Source organism: Terrapene carolina, unplaced genomic scaffold (assembly GCF_002925995.2).
Source record: "Terrapene carolina triunguis isolate 2854851 unplaced genomic scaffold, T_m_triunguis-2.0 Scaffold714, whole genome shotgun sequence".
In the NCBI taxonomy this organism is placed as follows: domain Eukaryota; kingdom Metazoa; phylum Chordata; order Testudines; family Emydidae; genus Terrapene; species Terrapene triunguis.
Window position 1 is genome coordinate 6,840,864 of NW_020665065.1, and position 16,081 is coordinate 6,856,944.

General features: G+C 45.2%; 1 protein-coding gene across 1 annotated transcript in view; it reads right to left on the bottom strand.

The window, feature by feature from the left end:
- Nucleotides 1–16,081, bottom strand: part of LOC112107807 (ATPase family AAA domain-containing protein 3) — a 63,199-nt gene that overhangs the window by 31,527 nt on the left and 15,591 nt on the right. Inside the window, exons 8-11 of the mRNA XM_024201678.3 lie at nt 7,625–7,780; nt 7,415–7,471; nt 6,273–6,398; nt 1,334–1,458 (exon numbers count right to left, since the gene is read on the bottom strand). Coding sequence (XP_024057446.2) covers nt 1,334–1,458; nt 6,273–6,398; nt 7,415–7,471; nt 7,625–7,780 — 464 coding nt within the window. The remainder of the gene's footprint in view (nt 1–1,333; nt 1,459–6,272; nt 6,399–7,414; nt 7,472–7,624; nt 7,781–16,081) is intronic.

Consider the following 16,081-nt stretch of genomic DNA (forward strand, 5'->3'; position numbering starts at 1 on the left):
TTTTAGGAGCAAATTAAAACATTTTGGTGATGAACGCACCAGAGTATCAATATGGACACTGCAAGAGAATGTCTGTCTGAACCAATAACAGGGCACATAAATCACCCATTAGCCCTCTCCATACAGCCTGCAAAGTAGCATAGGAGCAAAACGAGATGGCTCCCAGCCCTCTATTAGATTTTAATATGCCTGGGAGGGGACAAGGGTGCACATAGAAGAGTGGTATCAGCTTCATGCTGTCCTGCAGCTCGCATGAAGCAATTCACATGACCACAAATAGCTTAGCTAGGTCCTCTCTCAAGACTCAAGAGGGGGGATTTAGTCTGAATCAAAGAACCACTCCAGAGTGTTTGTTTTAAAGGGGTCTTGAAAAGGCAGAGAGTGTTTGTGCTTTGCTTCTTGATGAATGTCAATGTGTTTGAATGGATTGTTACAAACATCAAGAATAGAATACCCTGGTTTTGCTGGAAGCTCATTGGAGAACTAACCAGACAAGCAGGAGGATCATGACACCACAACAGCCTGAAACCTGAGCAACAGGAAGGAGGGGGGGGAGGGGCATTATTAGACAGGCTCTTTAAAACCTGGTCATGTCTCAATTTTTGTTAACATTTATTTAATTCCAACCACTGACGCACTTAGGAGAATAGCTCTCCGGGATTTACCACTCCCACCTCTTCAACTGGGAAGTGAGACAGCTGCCATTCCAGTTCTCCGTTCCTCTATGAAAACACCCAGATAGGGCCAGGGGAGGCAAGCGCTGACACCCCTGAGAAGTCTCAGGTAAAGAGCAAGCAGAACGTTCTTTTTCCATGAGTGGGGGGCCAGGAGGGGAAGAACTTTTTCAGCCCTTTATCCATCATTAAGCAGCCGAAGAGGGCACCCCATTGCAGGTCAGTATTAAAAGGTATGATAGGGGATGGCTAACGCAACCCCTGTTCCATTACAGTTTCTACCCAGAAGCATCTGTGGGTACATCTCTAGGGCAATCACAGGGTGTGACTGCAGCCCAAGTAGACGTATCGGAGCTAGCTTTAATCTAAACAGCTCAGGTCCTGGAGCAGCACAGGCTAGCCCCATGAGGAATTACCCGCGGTCCTGGGCAGGCTTGTACAGTGCTCACTGAAGCTCCTGCTGCCCCAGCTGTACTGGCCTAGGATCCAAGCTAGCTCGGGTATGTCCATTCAAGTTGCAATCACACCTTGTGACTGAAGTACAGACATACCCTATGATTCACAAATGCCTGGTCATTACGTGCTCCCATTCCACTAGGTCCCCCATGCAAGGTAAAGGATCTATGCAAAGCTCAGATGCCAGAGGAACTCCTACTTACCCTCTCTTACTTGTGTTAGCCCAGTCAAAGACTTTGTGCATGGCAGTAACTCCTTCCCGCCCCATGGGGGCGACATCGCCACCTGTCATGATGGCATAATCCATGCCTGAATGCATGGCTAATTTCTGGAAAATAAAGAGGGAAGAGAAAAGAGGGTGAGAGTGGTGATTAAGATGTTCTCATTCACTATTCAAGAGCACAGAGCAATGAGGTGGCAAGAGGGTGTTAAATTACTGACATTCTATGGCTTGGGATATGTCAGAGCCTCTCCACCTCATTTGCCCATCTGTAAAATCCTCAGAATACCGCCCCCTCACCTGGTTGAGAGTATTAATGCTTGCGAATTACTGTGCTGATGAAAAATGAAAGTACAAGTTGTATTAAACCACGCTCTCAAATCACAGAGGGGCACGTTAGCGTATTTTAAGGGGAAGGAAGACTGGATAACCTTGCAGGCAGACTCAGGACATCCAGATTCACAAATTTTAAGGCACAGAAGGGACCACTATAATCCTATAGTCTGATCTCCTTCACAGCACAGGCCAGAGAATTTCACCTAATGATTTCTGCATCAAGTCCATAATTTTTGCTTGAGCTGGAGCACATATCTTAGAAAGACATCTCGTCTTGAGTTAAAGACAGAGTGATGTGGGCTGTTCCAATGGTTATTACCCCTGCCTGTTAAAAATATACACTTTAATTGTAGCCTGAATGTATCTAGCTTCAGCTTCCAAACCGGGGATCATGTTATGCCTTTGTCTGCTAGATTAGAGACACAAAAAATTGTTCTCATTTAAGTATTTACACATCTTGATCTATGTAGTTTCTCCAAGAGAGAGAAATGATTTGATTGAGCTTCTTCGGTTTCTCAGTTGTAAAGCAGATTTTCCAGAATTCAAATAATTCTCGTAGCTCTTCTGAACCCTTTCCAATTTGACAGCCATGTTTTTTAAAAACAGGACACCAGACTCCCTCCCCTTGGGCAACTCATTTAACCTTTCTGAGCCTCAGTGTCCCACCTTCTGATTACACTCTGTATCCCTTTCTCTGCATTGTTTGTTTCGACTGTAAACTCTGCAGGGCACGGACTGTTTCTTGCCTGTCTGTGCAACAAGATGGGGCCCTAATCTCAACTAGGTCTTTTAGGGGTTAGAGGGATACAAACAAGAAGGGACGAAGCTCTGCATTTCTCTATTTGCTGATGGAGTTAAAAACCTGGATTGTTGTTGATTATTTAACTTCTCTAGCATTCAGCCTAAATTATGGAACTTTTCCTTCCCTTTTGGAGGCTGTTTTTAAAGCCTGACTCAAGTCATTGATCTGGTGACTGCCAAGTGAAGGGTTTCATAAAGAAGCCTTTGGAGTAGTCCGGGAATTTCTCCCATAAACCTGAAAGTAAGAAAATCTGCTGTGCTTGTGCAGAATGCCAGCTGATCCATCAGGTGGGTTTGACAGGACGCAGAGACAATGTTTATGGAGCATAGCTACATGCCAACTGGAGTTGCTCAGGACGCTGTGTCGTCGCAGGGTGGAATTATAGCACCAAAAGAACCTCCCTTTGTCCCCCCAGCTTTGGAGCAATAGACTTTAAAGCCAGAAGGGACCATCATGATCATCTAAGTCTGACCTCCTGCACATTACAGGCCACAGAACCTCACCCACCCACTCCTGACAGACCCCTAAGCTCTGGCTGTGTTCCCGAAGTCCTCAACTCATGATTTAAAGACAATGACATTAACTCCCAATTTAAACATCCCCTCTACCTGACTACAGGATGCCAGTGGGGATTTAGCCTGCAACTGCCCGTGTCAGAGCCGTAGAGGGCTTGGTCGAGGGTTCCATCTGCCCCAACACACAGGAACTTTGTCACAATAAACGTTTTGCAGGAGGCGTAAGCATGAGCGACCGTCTGTTCCACACACACCTCTGGGCTCAGGTGAGCGTAGGAAAGAAGTAGACAGTAGAGAGCCTCTTCCTCCCCCGGACCCCGCATCAGGAGGTGGTAGCCAGGAGCAGCTTGATGGAGCCCTGCCGTGGCCAGCAGGCTGGACTGAGAAAAGAACTCAAATCGCCAGCGCAGTCCTTGCCACCCAGTTCTGCCGAATCAGCTAAAGGGAAGTTGTCTGAAGGTCAAAGTGAACAAGCCAGTTTGTGCAGCCACAGCTACATACGCCATTAACATCTTCCCATCTCCAGTGAAACATGCTTAGCTGAACAGGACCAATTAATTGCTGGGCGGCAGGAGGCAGGGGAAAAAAGCTTTGCTTTGTCCATTAAAATCACCCAGCTCCTGCTGCTAAATGTTAAAAGTGTTCTGAATCAGGCTGACAGTGCTGGGAGCTCAGAGCCACATCTCTGGTGTTCACATCCTGCCATCCGGCACAGCTACTTAACAGACTGTTGACCCATGGAGCCCTACACTGCAGGAGGCAGAAAACCCTGTCACGTTGCTCCACGCTGCCATCTTTTAGTGTTCACTGAAGACCGAGTCCATGTAGCTGCTTTGTTTTCTGTTAAAGCCTATCTGAATGCTGATGCTGTGGGACAAGTCAGTGGTTTTCAGCCTCTTTCCTGGTGGATCAGTAGCCACATCACAAAAGCCATCCATGCCACCACAACTGGCCAGTGATCAAACGGGCTATGGAAACAGAAATCCAGTGGCCGCTAGAGGCCAGGATTGAAGGAGATCAATGAGGCAGTGTGGGCAAACAGCCACTGCTGCTGGTTGGGCTGTATCTGTCCTGTGCAGAGTGGACTTCCGTGTCTAGGGCTAATTAGCTCGCACTTTTCAAGGACAGCCATCTTAACTGACCAGTGCCTTCCACTCTTGTTGGGGAGAATAAGGTGACCAAAATTACAGGACACTGAAACTAGAAGACTCATTTAATACCTTAAGAATTGTATCCGAACAGGGAAAAAAACACACACATTTCAGTATTTTAAAAATCACAAAATCTAGGCATGATTCCACACGGACACCAGACCTGGTTTGGAGAGCACATTTCTACAACAGAAGGAGCAGCCCTGAGAGTTCAGTAGCCTGCAGAGTCCTCTGACTTTCCTTATTTGGCCACCAGTTTTTTAAGTACTGGAAAGCCCAAGGGGGCACTGAATTCCCAGGGATGGTGTCCCCGAGTACAAGCGGGGCCCGACAGCACACATTGCCATACACACGTGCTCAAAGAAAATATGCAGGAGGGCGTAATGGGGATGTGACCATCAAGGTGGGGTGCAGACTTCTCTCCCCACCTCCCATTCATGGGAGCACAGATGCTTGGGATGGCAAGAGACCAACAAGAGCAGGACATATTTCCTTAGAGTAAATCACAAGAAACTGATGCTTTCCTCCCATCAAATTGTTAAATAATGATGCCGGTAGCCTATGTCCCTTTACACTAGAGTCATGTTTGGTCTACACTTGTTCTTCTCAGAGGTCAAGTCAGCTGATCCATAATTAGACTTTACACCAATGATGTTCAGATGAGCAGATGAATTCTAAAAGTAGCTAGTTTCCTATGGTACTGGCAGCATCTCATTTTGCTATTTAGGAAGGTTTACAAAGCCTGTGCTGCAGCTCCCCCACTCAGTAGCTATCCACCCATATTTTAGTTGTAGCACGCCTGTGTAAGACCTGAGCGTCTTACCAAAGAATGAGTAAGTGCATGGGGTCTCTGCACCAGGGGCTGGTGAATTCTGGCTGGCAGCAGGGTGTAGATTCAGTGCCATACAACATATTGTGTGCCACCACCACTGTTATTCAAGAGAGACAGACGATCCAAACAGGAGTAATGGACTATCTGGTGGTGTAACAGGCTAATGAAAGCACAGCTCCAGCTGCGATAATGCTGCCTCTCCCTGCAACTAAATGTAATGCTTGTGAAAGGTGTTATCTCAGGAATCCTTGAAAGCTTTTGTTTCTACAAACAGCCGTTCAGCAAGGGTAGAGACAGTTCAAGCCATAACATCTCCTCTTTTCCATCGATATGTCAACTCCAAACCTGAGGGCTAGCTTCGAGAGGCAAGATGCTAATTCAGTCTCCATGACCCATACAATGCTTTTCACAACATGGATGCTCTTAACACAGGAATAAGTCAATGAAAAAAGGTGGCAAATTCAAGACTGAAAAGGAATGACTTTTCCACACCATGACTGGCCTGTGGAACTCATTGCCACAAGAGATCACTGAGCCCAAGAGTATAGCAGGATTCAGGAAGGACTGGATGTTTATATGGATAAGAATATCCTGAATTAGAACAACACATTAAAAAAAAAGTTTGGAAGGTATCTAAACTTTCCTGCATCGGGTCATAAGCCAACAGTTATCAGGGTTGGGCGAAAGTTTTTTCTGGGGCTTCGAGAGCAAAAGTGAAATCCATTATCTAAGTTAAATGAGGCCTTTCCACCTCTCAGAACTTCTGCGTGAAAGTTGTGTGCTGTTTGTCAGAGTCAAATCCACACTACATAAGAGAGAAGCACACACAGAACAATTCCTACTTAACCAGCCCTCCTGCTCCCTCCCCCTATGAGTTAATAAGCAACAGGATAGCCCCTGCTTATGAGTCAAATGTGATTAACAGAGGCGGAAATGAGATACCAGGGCTGGCGTTGGCATTTCACAAGTCATGTCTGCCAAGTGGCGCACACAGGCTGTTTCATGCCATCAGCCAATCCAGAGGGAACAATTTCTCTCTCTAGGCTGAACACTAGAATTCAAGCCACTGGACTGGCTAGCCTGGAGCACAGAGCAAAGCGCTATAAGGTAGATGCCCCTTCTTCCTCCCTCAGCGCCCCAGAACCCCACTACACACACACAAACATACATCAGGGCTCGGCAAAGCTACAGCAGTTGCTTGCAGCCCAGAAAGGTCTAGTTATAACATTGTAGGATATTCCTTGAAAATCCACAGCTGGGCCATCAGGATCTTGGCAGGGCCTTACCTTGGCAAAGAGAGTCTTCCCAGTACCAGGCGGGCCGTACATAAGGATATTCCTGTACAAACTTTTGTTGTTTCTTGTATTTCGTGTTGCTATGGCAATGTCTCTCACCCGCTCCTCCAGCTTGGGCTGCAAGAGGAGAAAAGTAAAGTTTGGGAAACAGACAACATATCCGATACCCAGAGCTGGTCTCTGCGTCACACACTGGTATAGGCAGATGGCTGTCAATACTGTCTGCAGAGAGCAGGGTTGGAGTCTCAGGTCTGATGAGTTCTTAGCCTGAATTGCTGCAGCTTATTGGCTTGGACTTGAGTAGTTCCTCCTCCTGCTTCAGGATTTATTGTATTTCAAGTTATAATTCCTTCAAATTCAAGCCACAATGAGCGAAGCTTTAGCTAAGAAGACTAATTTTTGGGACCGATAATGGATATGAACATTTCAGAATCTACCCTACTACGGATGCTCTAGGAGCTTATTTTCCATGAATTACCTACAAGAAGGGACGAGAGGGGGAAGGGATGTAACAAGCCAAGTTAGAAGCAAAACTATTGGTAGTAATAAATCTTCCATGTAAGTGGGAGTGAATGAATTTCTTATACATATTCTTACATTCTGAGAAATACAGAGGCAGATATTCCTACAGACACTTTTGTTTTGTGGTAACAGTCTCGAAAAAAAGCCCTTTAATTCACCTGATATTAAGAAATTAAATTCAGAAACAAATGTGCAAAGTCAGTCCTGATGAGTGGATTGATAGCCATTCAGATGGTGTTCAAAGTCAAAGGCATATGTTCCTTGGTTCTCTGACCTAACTGTGGATGTCAGAGCAGTAACGGTTCACAGATTAGAGACGACATGTAGAATTTGGACAGACTATATTGCCACATTAACATGCCGACTAAGGAGAAAAATCACGCTGACCTAAGACTTCCAACTGCTCTGTACAGAGGGATCAAAGTTTAGCAGGGTGTTTAATGTGTTCCATGCTGAACATGGAAGCTTATTACACTCTGGGTGCTCCAAGAGTGCTACATTTCCAGTATTACTGAACTGTAACAGAATTTAAAATGAAAGCAAGGAGAGAACCTTTGATATTTAGACACCAAGATCCTGGACGGTTTGAGATAGCAAAAGCCGGTACTCACGCTGAGAACAACTCCTTCAAGAGCATCTTGAGCCTTGCTGGTAAGACGCTTGCCAACCTGAGAAGGAGAAATTCATTAAAAATCAAACACATTATGCAAATATGAGCACTAAGTGTGGGGTTCTCGACATCACACTGCCAGTTCCCTAGAGCAGGACTAGCACAAGCTGTGTCCCAGCTAACAGCGAGCCAAAGGAAAGAAGGCATTTACCTTGATGGGATGCTTGAGTGCCTCCAGCACAGTAATGCGCGAGGTCTCTCTCACCAGGGAGGGCTTGCCCAGACGAGCTTCTATGTACCGCCCTGCAACCCCAGTAGCGTTCTTGGCCGTGTAAATCCCCACTGCCAGCAGGGTCAGACCTGCCACCTGGAGAAGAGGGGAAGATTCTGATCAACTTCCGTTGCAAGGCAATGCTAGAATGACAAACTGGAGTCTCTCCTATTGGCAGGTGACACTCAAGGCTGTATGGAGGGCTTGTCCACCTGTATCCTGGTGGAAGGGTGTTAAAGCACAGATCTATGCATCTCACACTGTAAACGGAACGGTGTTATAATGGAGGTAGATGCAAAATAATCTGTTTTGTTTCCGACTTGGTTAATCAAAATTTTGACAAATGAAACGGAAAATTAAATGCATCCTCAAAGCTGCATTAGTTGCTAATTCTGTTTATCTTTGTGTATTCTATGAATGGTAGAGTAATGATCGGATTCATATTTACGTGCTAGTGTACAGAAAGTAAAGTGCACCTCTAATAACTACCAGTATGTGATTGCTCTGTATTAAGAAGGGATTTTTCAGTGGTCCTTCCTTTGAATTAATGGACAGGGCATCCTTGACCATCACAAAATCACCAATTAATAATCTATGTCAAATCTGGCCCCACATGTAGGTTTAACTGAAAAACAAGCAGCCACAAAACCTGAAGACCAACAGAACTGTTTCCATAAAAGTGTGCGTGTATGTTCTCTTAGATCACCGGTAAGGTTTGCACGTACCGCAACAGTGTTAGAAACTCACTGTAAACAGAAAAGAAACAGACCCGTCTCTCTCCATTGCCCAACCTAAGAGTGCACTGGGCTGCAAGTTCTTCAGGCTAGGGTACGGGTGCCCTTCATTTGTCCCATGAAGCACCTAACACATTTTGAAAATGTTACAGCCCCAGTTTCAATTATTTAGAATGTTACTTGCAATACAAGAGGATTTAAAAAAAAAAAAAAATCTGAGCAAGTTCCTTTAAATACTTTAGAAGGATTTCCATAGATGAGAAACTCTGAGCACAGCTGTGAAATCAGAGTAAATCCAAGAATGACCGAGGCTCCAACTGGCAGTAACCTCCCTTGACCAAAGGGGCCGTCGAGGTCAGCTTCAAAGCTTGGCTCTTTCACAGAGTGCTTCCTACCGGTGGTGGAAAATTTGGTTAAAGGAAACAAAACGAGGTTAAAGATGAGTGAATGTTTGCTAGTGGCACGAGGGCAGCTTGGTCAGCTGGAAAAACATCCTTGATTTGTGTTATTCCTAACAGAACTCTCAGGAAAGGAAGGTGCTTTAATATTTCAGCACTTTATCCTACGGAGGCCACGTCCCATCAGCACACCATACTCTGCTGTCGGTCTTTGATTGATACTGCTTTGGTGGCAGTTGGAGAGCTGTATGGTAGAGGACAGTTCCCAGAAGCTCAGACTGAGCTTCCCAAAAGGCACATTAGAGATCAGGCTCCCAGTTTTCAAGTTAAGAAAAATCCAATTTAAGGAAACAAAGGGGAAAAGCCCAAGTGCCCCATATCTCCTCTGCTATTTAGCAGCCCCTCAGCTACGCATGGGCCAACACCAGGCTGTTCCCTCATGTGGACAGGATTACCCAGAGCGGTTGACAGGAGAAAAACCCGTCAGTGAAGGGAGCGGATATGGCTTGAAATCGCACCAGAAGCAGGTAAGCATGGAACTGCCAAATTCAATGTCACTTTACCACAGCCACAATTCTGAATCATTGCATGCTGAACTAAGTGAAGGTACAGCTGCAGACTAGGGTTGCCGGGTTAGATCGAGCACCTCTCCCTCATGGCCCCTGTAAAATAATTTTGGGATAGTCACAAAAATCCTTCCCCTTCTTCCATTCCCTTCCTTCCAAAGGGTGGGGGGTTGGGGCATCTCCTTTATCCTTAGATGCAGAGGTACTCTGCTTCTGCATTCAAGCTGCCAGTCAACAGCTGATTATTGGCCTGCTCTGAGTTTGCTATACAAATCTTTAACCCCAGTCTTTACAACGACCAGCAAACTACTGTGCCAAAGCCACACAGCCCTGAGTGATAGAACACTGAAGGCTCTGCATTTTACCTTTAATCCCAATCCCCTTGGCAACAGTCCAGGGAGGCACGAGGGGGCAAACAGGATGGAGAAGTGGTGCCTGCTTCACCCTCCCCATCTCTGCCAACCAATCCCTCTTCCAACCAACTTGGCTTTATTTGCTCTAAATGAAACCAGCTTTAATTAGGATGAACTGCCCCCACCAGGAAAGCTGCCAGGAAGAAAGCTTCACTCAGTAAGGTGAGTTACCCACAGGCCGTTTTAACACCATCAGCAGCTGCTTTGACAAGCAGCCTGTAAATAAACTTCCTTCAACAGCCATTTTAGTGTCCAGCTGAACTCTTAAAACCAATAATTACTACATGAATTGAGTGCAGAGAAAACCCCACTAGTTACTGTGCAGCAAAATGCTTTGAACAGGAAAAACGACAAATTCCAAACACCACAGGCGCCAATGTGGCACAAAGGGGGAAAGAAAGGGGGTCAGGGTTGTGCTGCAGAAAGCTAGTCCTATTTCTAGATTTTAAAGTCTCCTTAAATTACTCACTTATGGACCAATCTGGGGAAAGTGTCACAGCCCCATGGTGTTCCTGGAGCATTACTGCATGAGGGAACAATGATCTTCCAGCCAACAGAATCCTTAGCTGTTTTAACGAACTATGGTTCTGAGTGTCAGGTATGAGTCTCCTTAAAATGGCCTGACTTTCAGGAAATGCTGAGCATACAGGTTGAAAATCTGGCCCCTTTCAAGTGCGTCAAGTTGGGCACCCAAAATTAAAGCCACTTTTGAAAATCTTGACCCATATACACAAATCACTTCACCCACCACTGAAATGCAGTAACCCTGGGGTGGAACCATATATCAGTGCATAGCAACATGAAACAAAAGTCTAGGAGGGGAGTAGTGTATCCAACCAAAACTGCACAGGAATTTCGGGAAGGCAGAAATATCCACCATCATAGAACCACAAGACTAATAATTCATCTGCACTCCTATAATTTCAGGGCTGAACCTTTTCAAACCAAACCTGGTCAAACGAGTATTTCCCTTAGGGGAAGCTTGGCTCCCAGCACTCTAGAGCATGGCAGCATTACTATACCGTGGGGTGAGTTATTTTTAAGTCTCCTCTGGACAAGAATGCAACTGTGTGCTGTGCTGGTGCCCCCCCAGAAACTACTTCTTGGGATGAAGAGGCTATGACAAATGTCTGAATTCTGCTTGCTACTGAGGGCTAAGGGCAGCTGTTTTCAGATGAACATACACAAGCAATTCATCACCTGTCAAAATGAGGTCAGAGATAGCACATAAAATATGACGGGAGATACCAACAATTCAGGAAAAAGGGGTGCAAGGAACAAAGGCAAGGAGCTAGAAAGTTACATATTAGCTGCCCGCCCTTCTTAGGACTGCTCTTTTCAAGCTTCCTTGTCAGCAGGACCAGACTCCTCATCTCTATAGTGCATATAAATCTGGTAGGTGCTAAAGTCCCTAGCTCACGCCAGCTAGACCTTTTACACGAACTGGACTGTAAATGCCATGTAAGTAAAGAGCAACTTGAGGGTTTACAACCGATGGGGGCTCAGAGCCCTTTTGGTATCACTTACTAATCAGACGATTAATGGCCTCTGGACAGACAAGCCAATACAGAGGTGTTATAAAAACAAAGGGACAGAGTTAATCAGAGAGACGGTAAAAACGATGTCCTGACGTGGACAGGTGTGTTGTGTGCAGCATCTTTTTGGAGAAAACCATAAAATTTTGTTTGGAGACTGCTGAGGTAGATAAAGTGAGTGCCACTGAGGAGGAAACTCATCTTGCCCTGTTGTTCTTGTTTTGGCCCAATGACCAGAGAACTTTTTAAGCCCAAAACATAAGCATTGTGATCAGGGCTTGGGATCTGTGCTCCGGCTCCGCTCCAGCTCCAGGAAAAAACCTGCAGCTCCACTGCTCCAAAGCTGCTCTGCGCTCCAGCTCTGGGCTCCACTCCAAAGCCCTGATTGTGATTACCTGATTATACTGATTCATTCAGTGACAGCTCTTTAGATTTTCACCAGCTATGCATCACTCTAGTCCTATCACACTTAACATAGTCGAGCTCCCAATACTAAACGGCAAGACACACTCATCTACTGGTATTACTGTTCAGTAGCACGGACCTACATCCACATTACCATGCAGTGCTGCATATCAGTGAGCTGCGATTAAGTTTGCCACTAGAGCTGTTCAGTCTAATGACCCTTATAAACATAATCCATTATAAACACACTACAGTAAAACCATGCACACTGAAGTAGTATTAGCATAGCATTCTGTACAGAATACTGCAACCTTTTTAGGAAGGGCTAATACATACATGAAGAGGGCTGAAAACCCAATCCAGTACCACCTTGATTATCCAAACGCAATTGTGTGTGGAGAGGAGGAATCAAATTACCTAGGACAGCGGTTTCAGATAATCAAGACCATTTCCATTGTGATTAACCATATTGGAAACTCTTGGTATTACAGGGTTTACCCACAACTCTAACGCTGCTCTTATTTCAAAAAGGACAGGAAGCTCTAAACATTATTCCTAGCTGACTTTAAGTGCCTGTTCACTTTTTCATATCAAAGACTGTAAATGAATAATATATGGAGCCCTGCTATACTCCATTTATCTTTGGCATCTAAGATTTCTGGGGAAATGCATCCAAAATGAACATGTTCGACCTGCTAGGGGGATTCACAGCAGCACTGTCTCTCTCGTGGCTCAGGGGCTTCTGCCCATTACAGTCTGATCGGGGCATTTTTCAGGAGTACAGGGAAACGGGGATGGCTGGCCTGAGTGTGCTTCAGCAGAAGCATTACATCCAGAGAAACTTTGGTTCAGGCTCCAGTACAATGCCTCTGAGCTCTGTTTAACCAGCATCTGAAGGCTACCCTCATTCCCTCTGCAACAGTCAGTTTAGATCAAAGAACATTTCCCTTAGTTCTAGGCAGAAGACACATACCACTGTCTGTAAATATGGGGTGTGCGCTATCTACACCGAAAAGCTCAGGGATCTTGCAGCTCAACTCATAGGATCTGCCAGGATACCATTTCAAAGACAGTGGAAGAAAGGTTACAGCTGTGGGTCATCAGAAAGTCTCCTCTTACAGCCCTAATGTAACTGAAATTGCAATTTTCAGTAGTGTTCTCTGCATCAGATTCATATCAGCCTCACCAGCCCAGTTTGCTTAGGGCCTGATTCAAATTAGCTGCCTATTCTTTCTGGGAGACCCACTCGTTGACTTCAGTGGTAGTTTGGTTGAAATAAGAAAGGCTGAGGTGAGGTTGAGACTGAATAGAATGTAGTTCTACATTCAACCTACACAGCCCCTTACTAGAACGGGGCTGTTACAGCACCTACGGTGCAGAAGGTGGCGGTGATGGGGGAAGAACTGTCCATGGTCATGAATGTGGAGAAAAGTTAAAATTCTGCTTCTGCAGGCTACTCTCATATTTAATATTAAGCATCTGATTTAAAAGAACAGGCTTGGTAGAAGTAAGCATGAAAATAGGAAGGGGAATTTTTTGCATGGTAACAGTTCAAATACATCGACTCCCACCTTCCCTGAAAAGAACATGAAATAGGCAAATGTGATCAGCTGAAGCAGTGCATGGAATTAGAGAATGTGTCATCATAATGCATCACGGATACAACCATTTCAGAGTGCACAGCATCAGAACACGGACGTGTTACAACTAGGCATGAGTAGATGGGGCTGAAGATACAGGTGGCCTTGGGACTCGTAAGTGTCAGTACGGGGAACTGCAACAGAGGTGGGCTGTGAGCTGCATTTTAAAAAGGACCTAGTGAGTGGAAGACTAGCAGGGAACTGATACGATGGCAGCAAAGGCTCAGCCTCCAGCTGCAATCAGGGATTGGCAGAGACTACACCTGGCTGGAGGTGGGGGAAGCACAGCAGACAGAAAACAGCCACTCAGAACCCAAGACTAGCTTCAAAACTGAAACCACCTTGGAAGTTATAATCATCATGTTAAAAACCACAGTTCTCAGAAAGCACAGGGCACAAAATATCCCCACCAATAAGCAAGTGAAGCAGAAAGACCCGAGACTTCCTCTCGGGTTACAGCTGGTGTCCAGTTCAACAATGCTGAGGTTAACTTGTACTAAACTAAGCAACCCTGCTGGCAGCTACTCTGCACTAGTTGCCTGTCAGACAGAGTAAGGCCAGCTGCCTTTCAGACAACACGAAGGGCATTCTGGTAAGTTGCTAAGAATAATGCTTCCAAGTGGGACAGATTAGAACAGCAAGACTTCAAACAAGACTTCAGTGTGTATGGGCATGTCTCCTTGCCCCCAGAGATGTAAAGCACTTGATGGCTTCCAAAACCCTTTATTTAGGCATCGTTGTTTGGCATTCCTTGTCATGTAAGCCCCAACAGTTGCTCTGCCCCCAAGTTCCATCTGCCATGACACGTGCAGGATCTTCTCCACTGAAAATCATATTCACTGTTAATTACAGCAAGTGGAAATTCTGCCACAATGCACACTGACTCTTCGGGCTGCCAAGGCTGTGCCTTGAATAGGAATCGTTCCAAGGTGTATAAAGGTTGCCAATTTAAGAGTTAACATTAAAGATTAACTAAGAACTCTCCACCAGATTATTACGACTTGACACTCCGATGACCTTTCAGGCCTCAAAGCCCTCTGCAAAGATGGCTACTGTCCCGCTTTCATGGCGCTAGACCTTAACATGGAGTCAGTGGCCCAGTCAGAAATAGAAACCAAATCTCAGAGTTTCCTGATCTATGTACTCGACAACACGGTGGCGTTGCATGTTGGATCTGCCTTTTTCCTTCCAAACTACTACAGAACACTGCTGGTTAAAAGAGACCTTGAAGGTTCATGTCTCCTGAGAGTTGACTGCGGTTCATCCGGTTGAGGTAGGTAAAGTGAGTGCCATGGAGGAGAGGGAGAGCGCACACACGCCTGGATAGACAGTAATGGTTTTTGTAAGAGCTGGGGTTTGGCTCAGTGTCCCTGGCTAGAATTCTCTTCCCCTTCCATAGTTAGATAGTAGGCTGTGAACTAGGGGTTGCCACCTGCCTATGCATATAATCCATGAAGTACTTTGGGGTGGAAGGTCCTATGGAAGCAGAAGATTAATCACCATTACATAGTGTATTTTAGGAACAGCTCACCTTACGGTAAAAGGCACACAAACTAACAGCAATTTTTTTTAAAAAGTGTATCAGAAGCAGAAAGCCTGCCAAACGGGCCACGGGATGATTGAAGAAGCACTCAAGGAAAAGAAGGCTGCTGCAGAAAAGCTAAATGAATTCTTTGCATCAGTATTCACTGCAGAGGATGTGAGGGAGATACCTAAAGAGAATGGATCAGGTGTGGGTGACAAATCTGAGGAACTGTTCCAGATTGAGGTATTAACACGGGAGGATTTGAGATAAAATGAACAGTAATAAGTCACCAGGACCAGATCGTATTCACCCAAGAGTTCTGGAGGAACTGAGATATGAAATTGCAGAACTATTAACTGAGGTACATAACCTATCGCTTAAATCAGCCTCTGTACCAGATGGCTGGCAGATAGTTAATGTAACACCGATTTTTAAAAAAGGCTCCAGAGGTGATCCAGGCAATTACAAGCCTGTAAGTCTAACTTCAGTACCAGGCTAACTGGTTGAAACTATAGTTAAGCACAGAATTATCACACACACAGCTGAACACGATAAGCTGGGGAACAGTCAACATGACTTCTGTAAAGGGAAATCATGCCTCAACTATCTGTCAGAATTCTTGAGGATGTCAAAAAAAGATGTGGACAAGGGTGATCCAGTGGATACAGTGTACTTAGACTTTAAGAAAGACTTTGACAAGGTCCCTCACCAAAGGCTCTTATGCAAAGTAAGCAGTCATGGGATAAGAGGGAATGTCCTCTCATGGATCAGTAACTGGTTAAAAGATAGGAAACAAAGGGTAAGAATAAACAGTCAGTTTTCACAATGGAGAGAGAAAAATAGCAGGGTCCGTAAAGGATCTGTACTGGGACCAGTGCTATTCAACATACAGACGCCCCCCGGGTTACGCAAACCCGACTTACGCAAATCCGCACTTATGGAAAAAGTTCCGTAAACTAGAAATAGGAGGTTTTTTGTTTTTGTTTTTTTGGCATAATGGTCGGGTATACATTTCCGACTTACGCAAAATTTGAGTTACGCAAGGCGTTCCGGAACAGAACGCTTGCATAAGTTGGGGAGCGTCTGTATTCATAAACTATCTCGAAAAAGGGGTAAACAGTGATGTGGAAAAATTTGCAGACAACGCAAAATTACTCAAGACAGTTAAGTCCAAAGCTGAT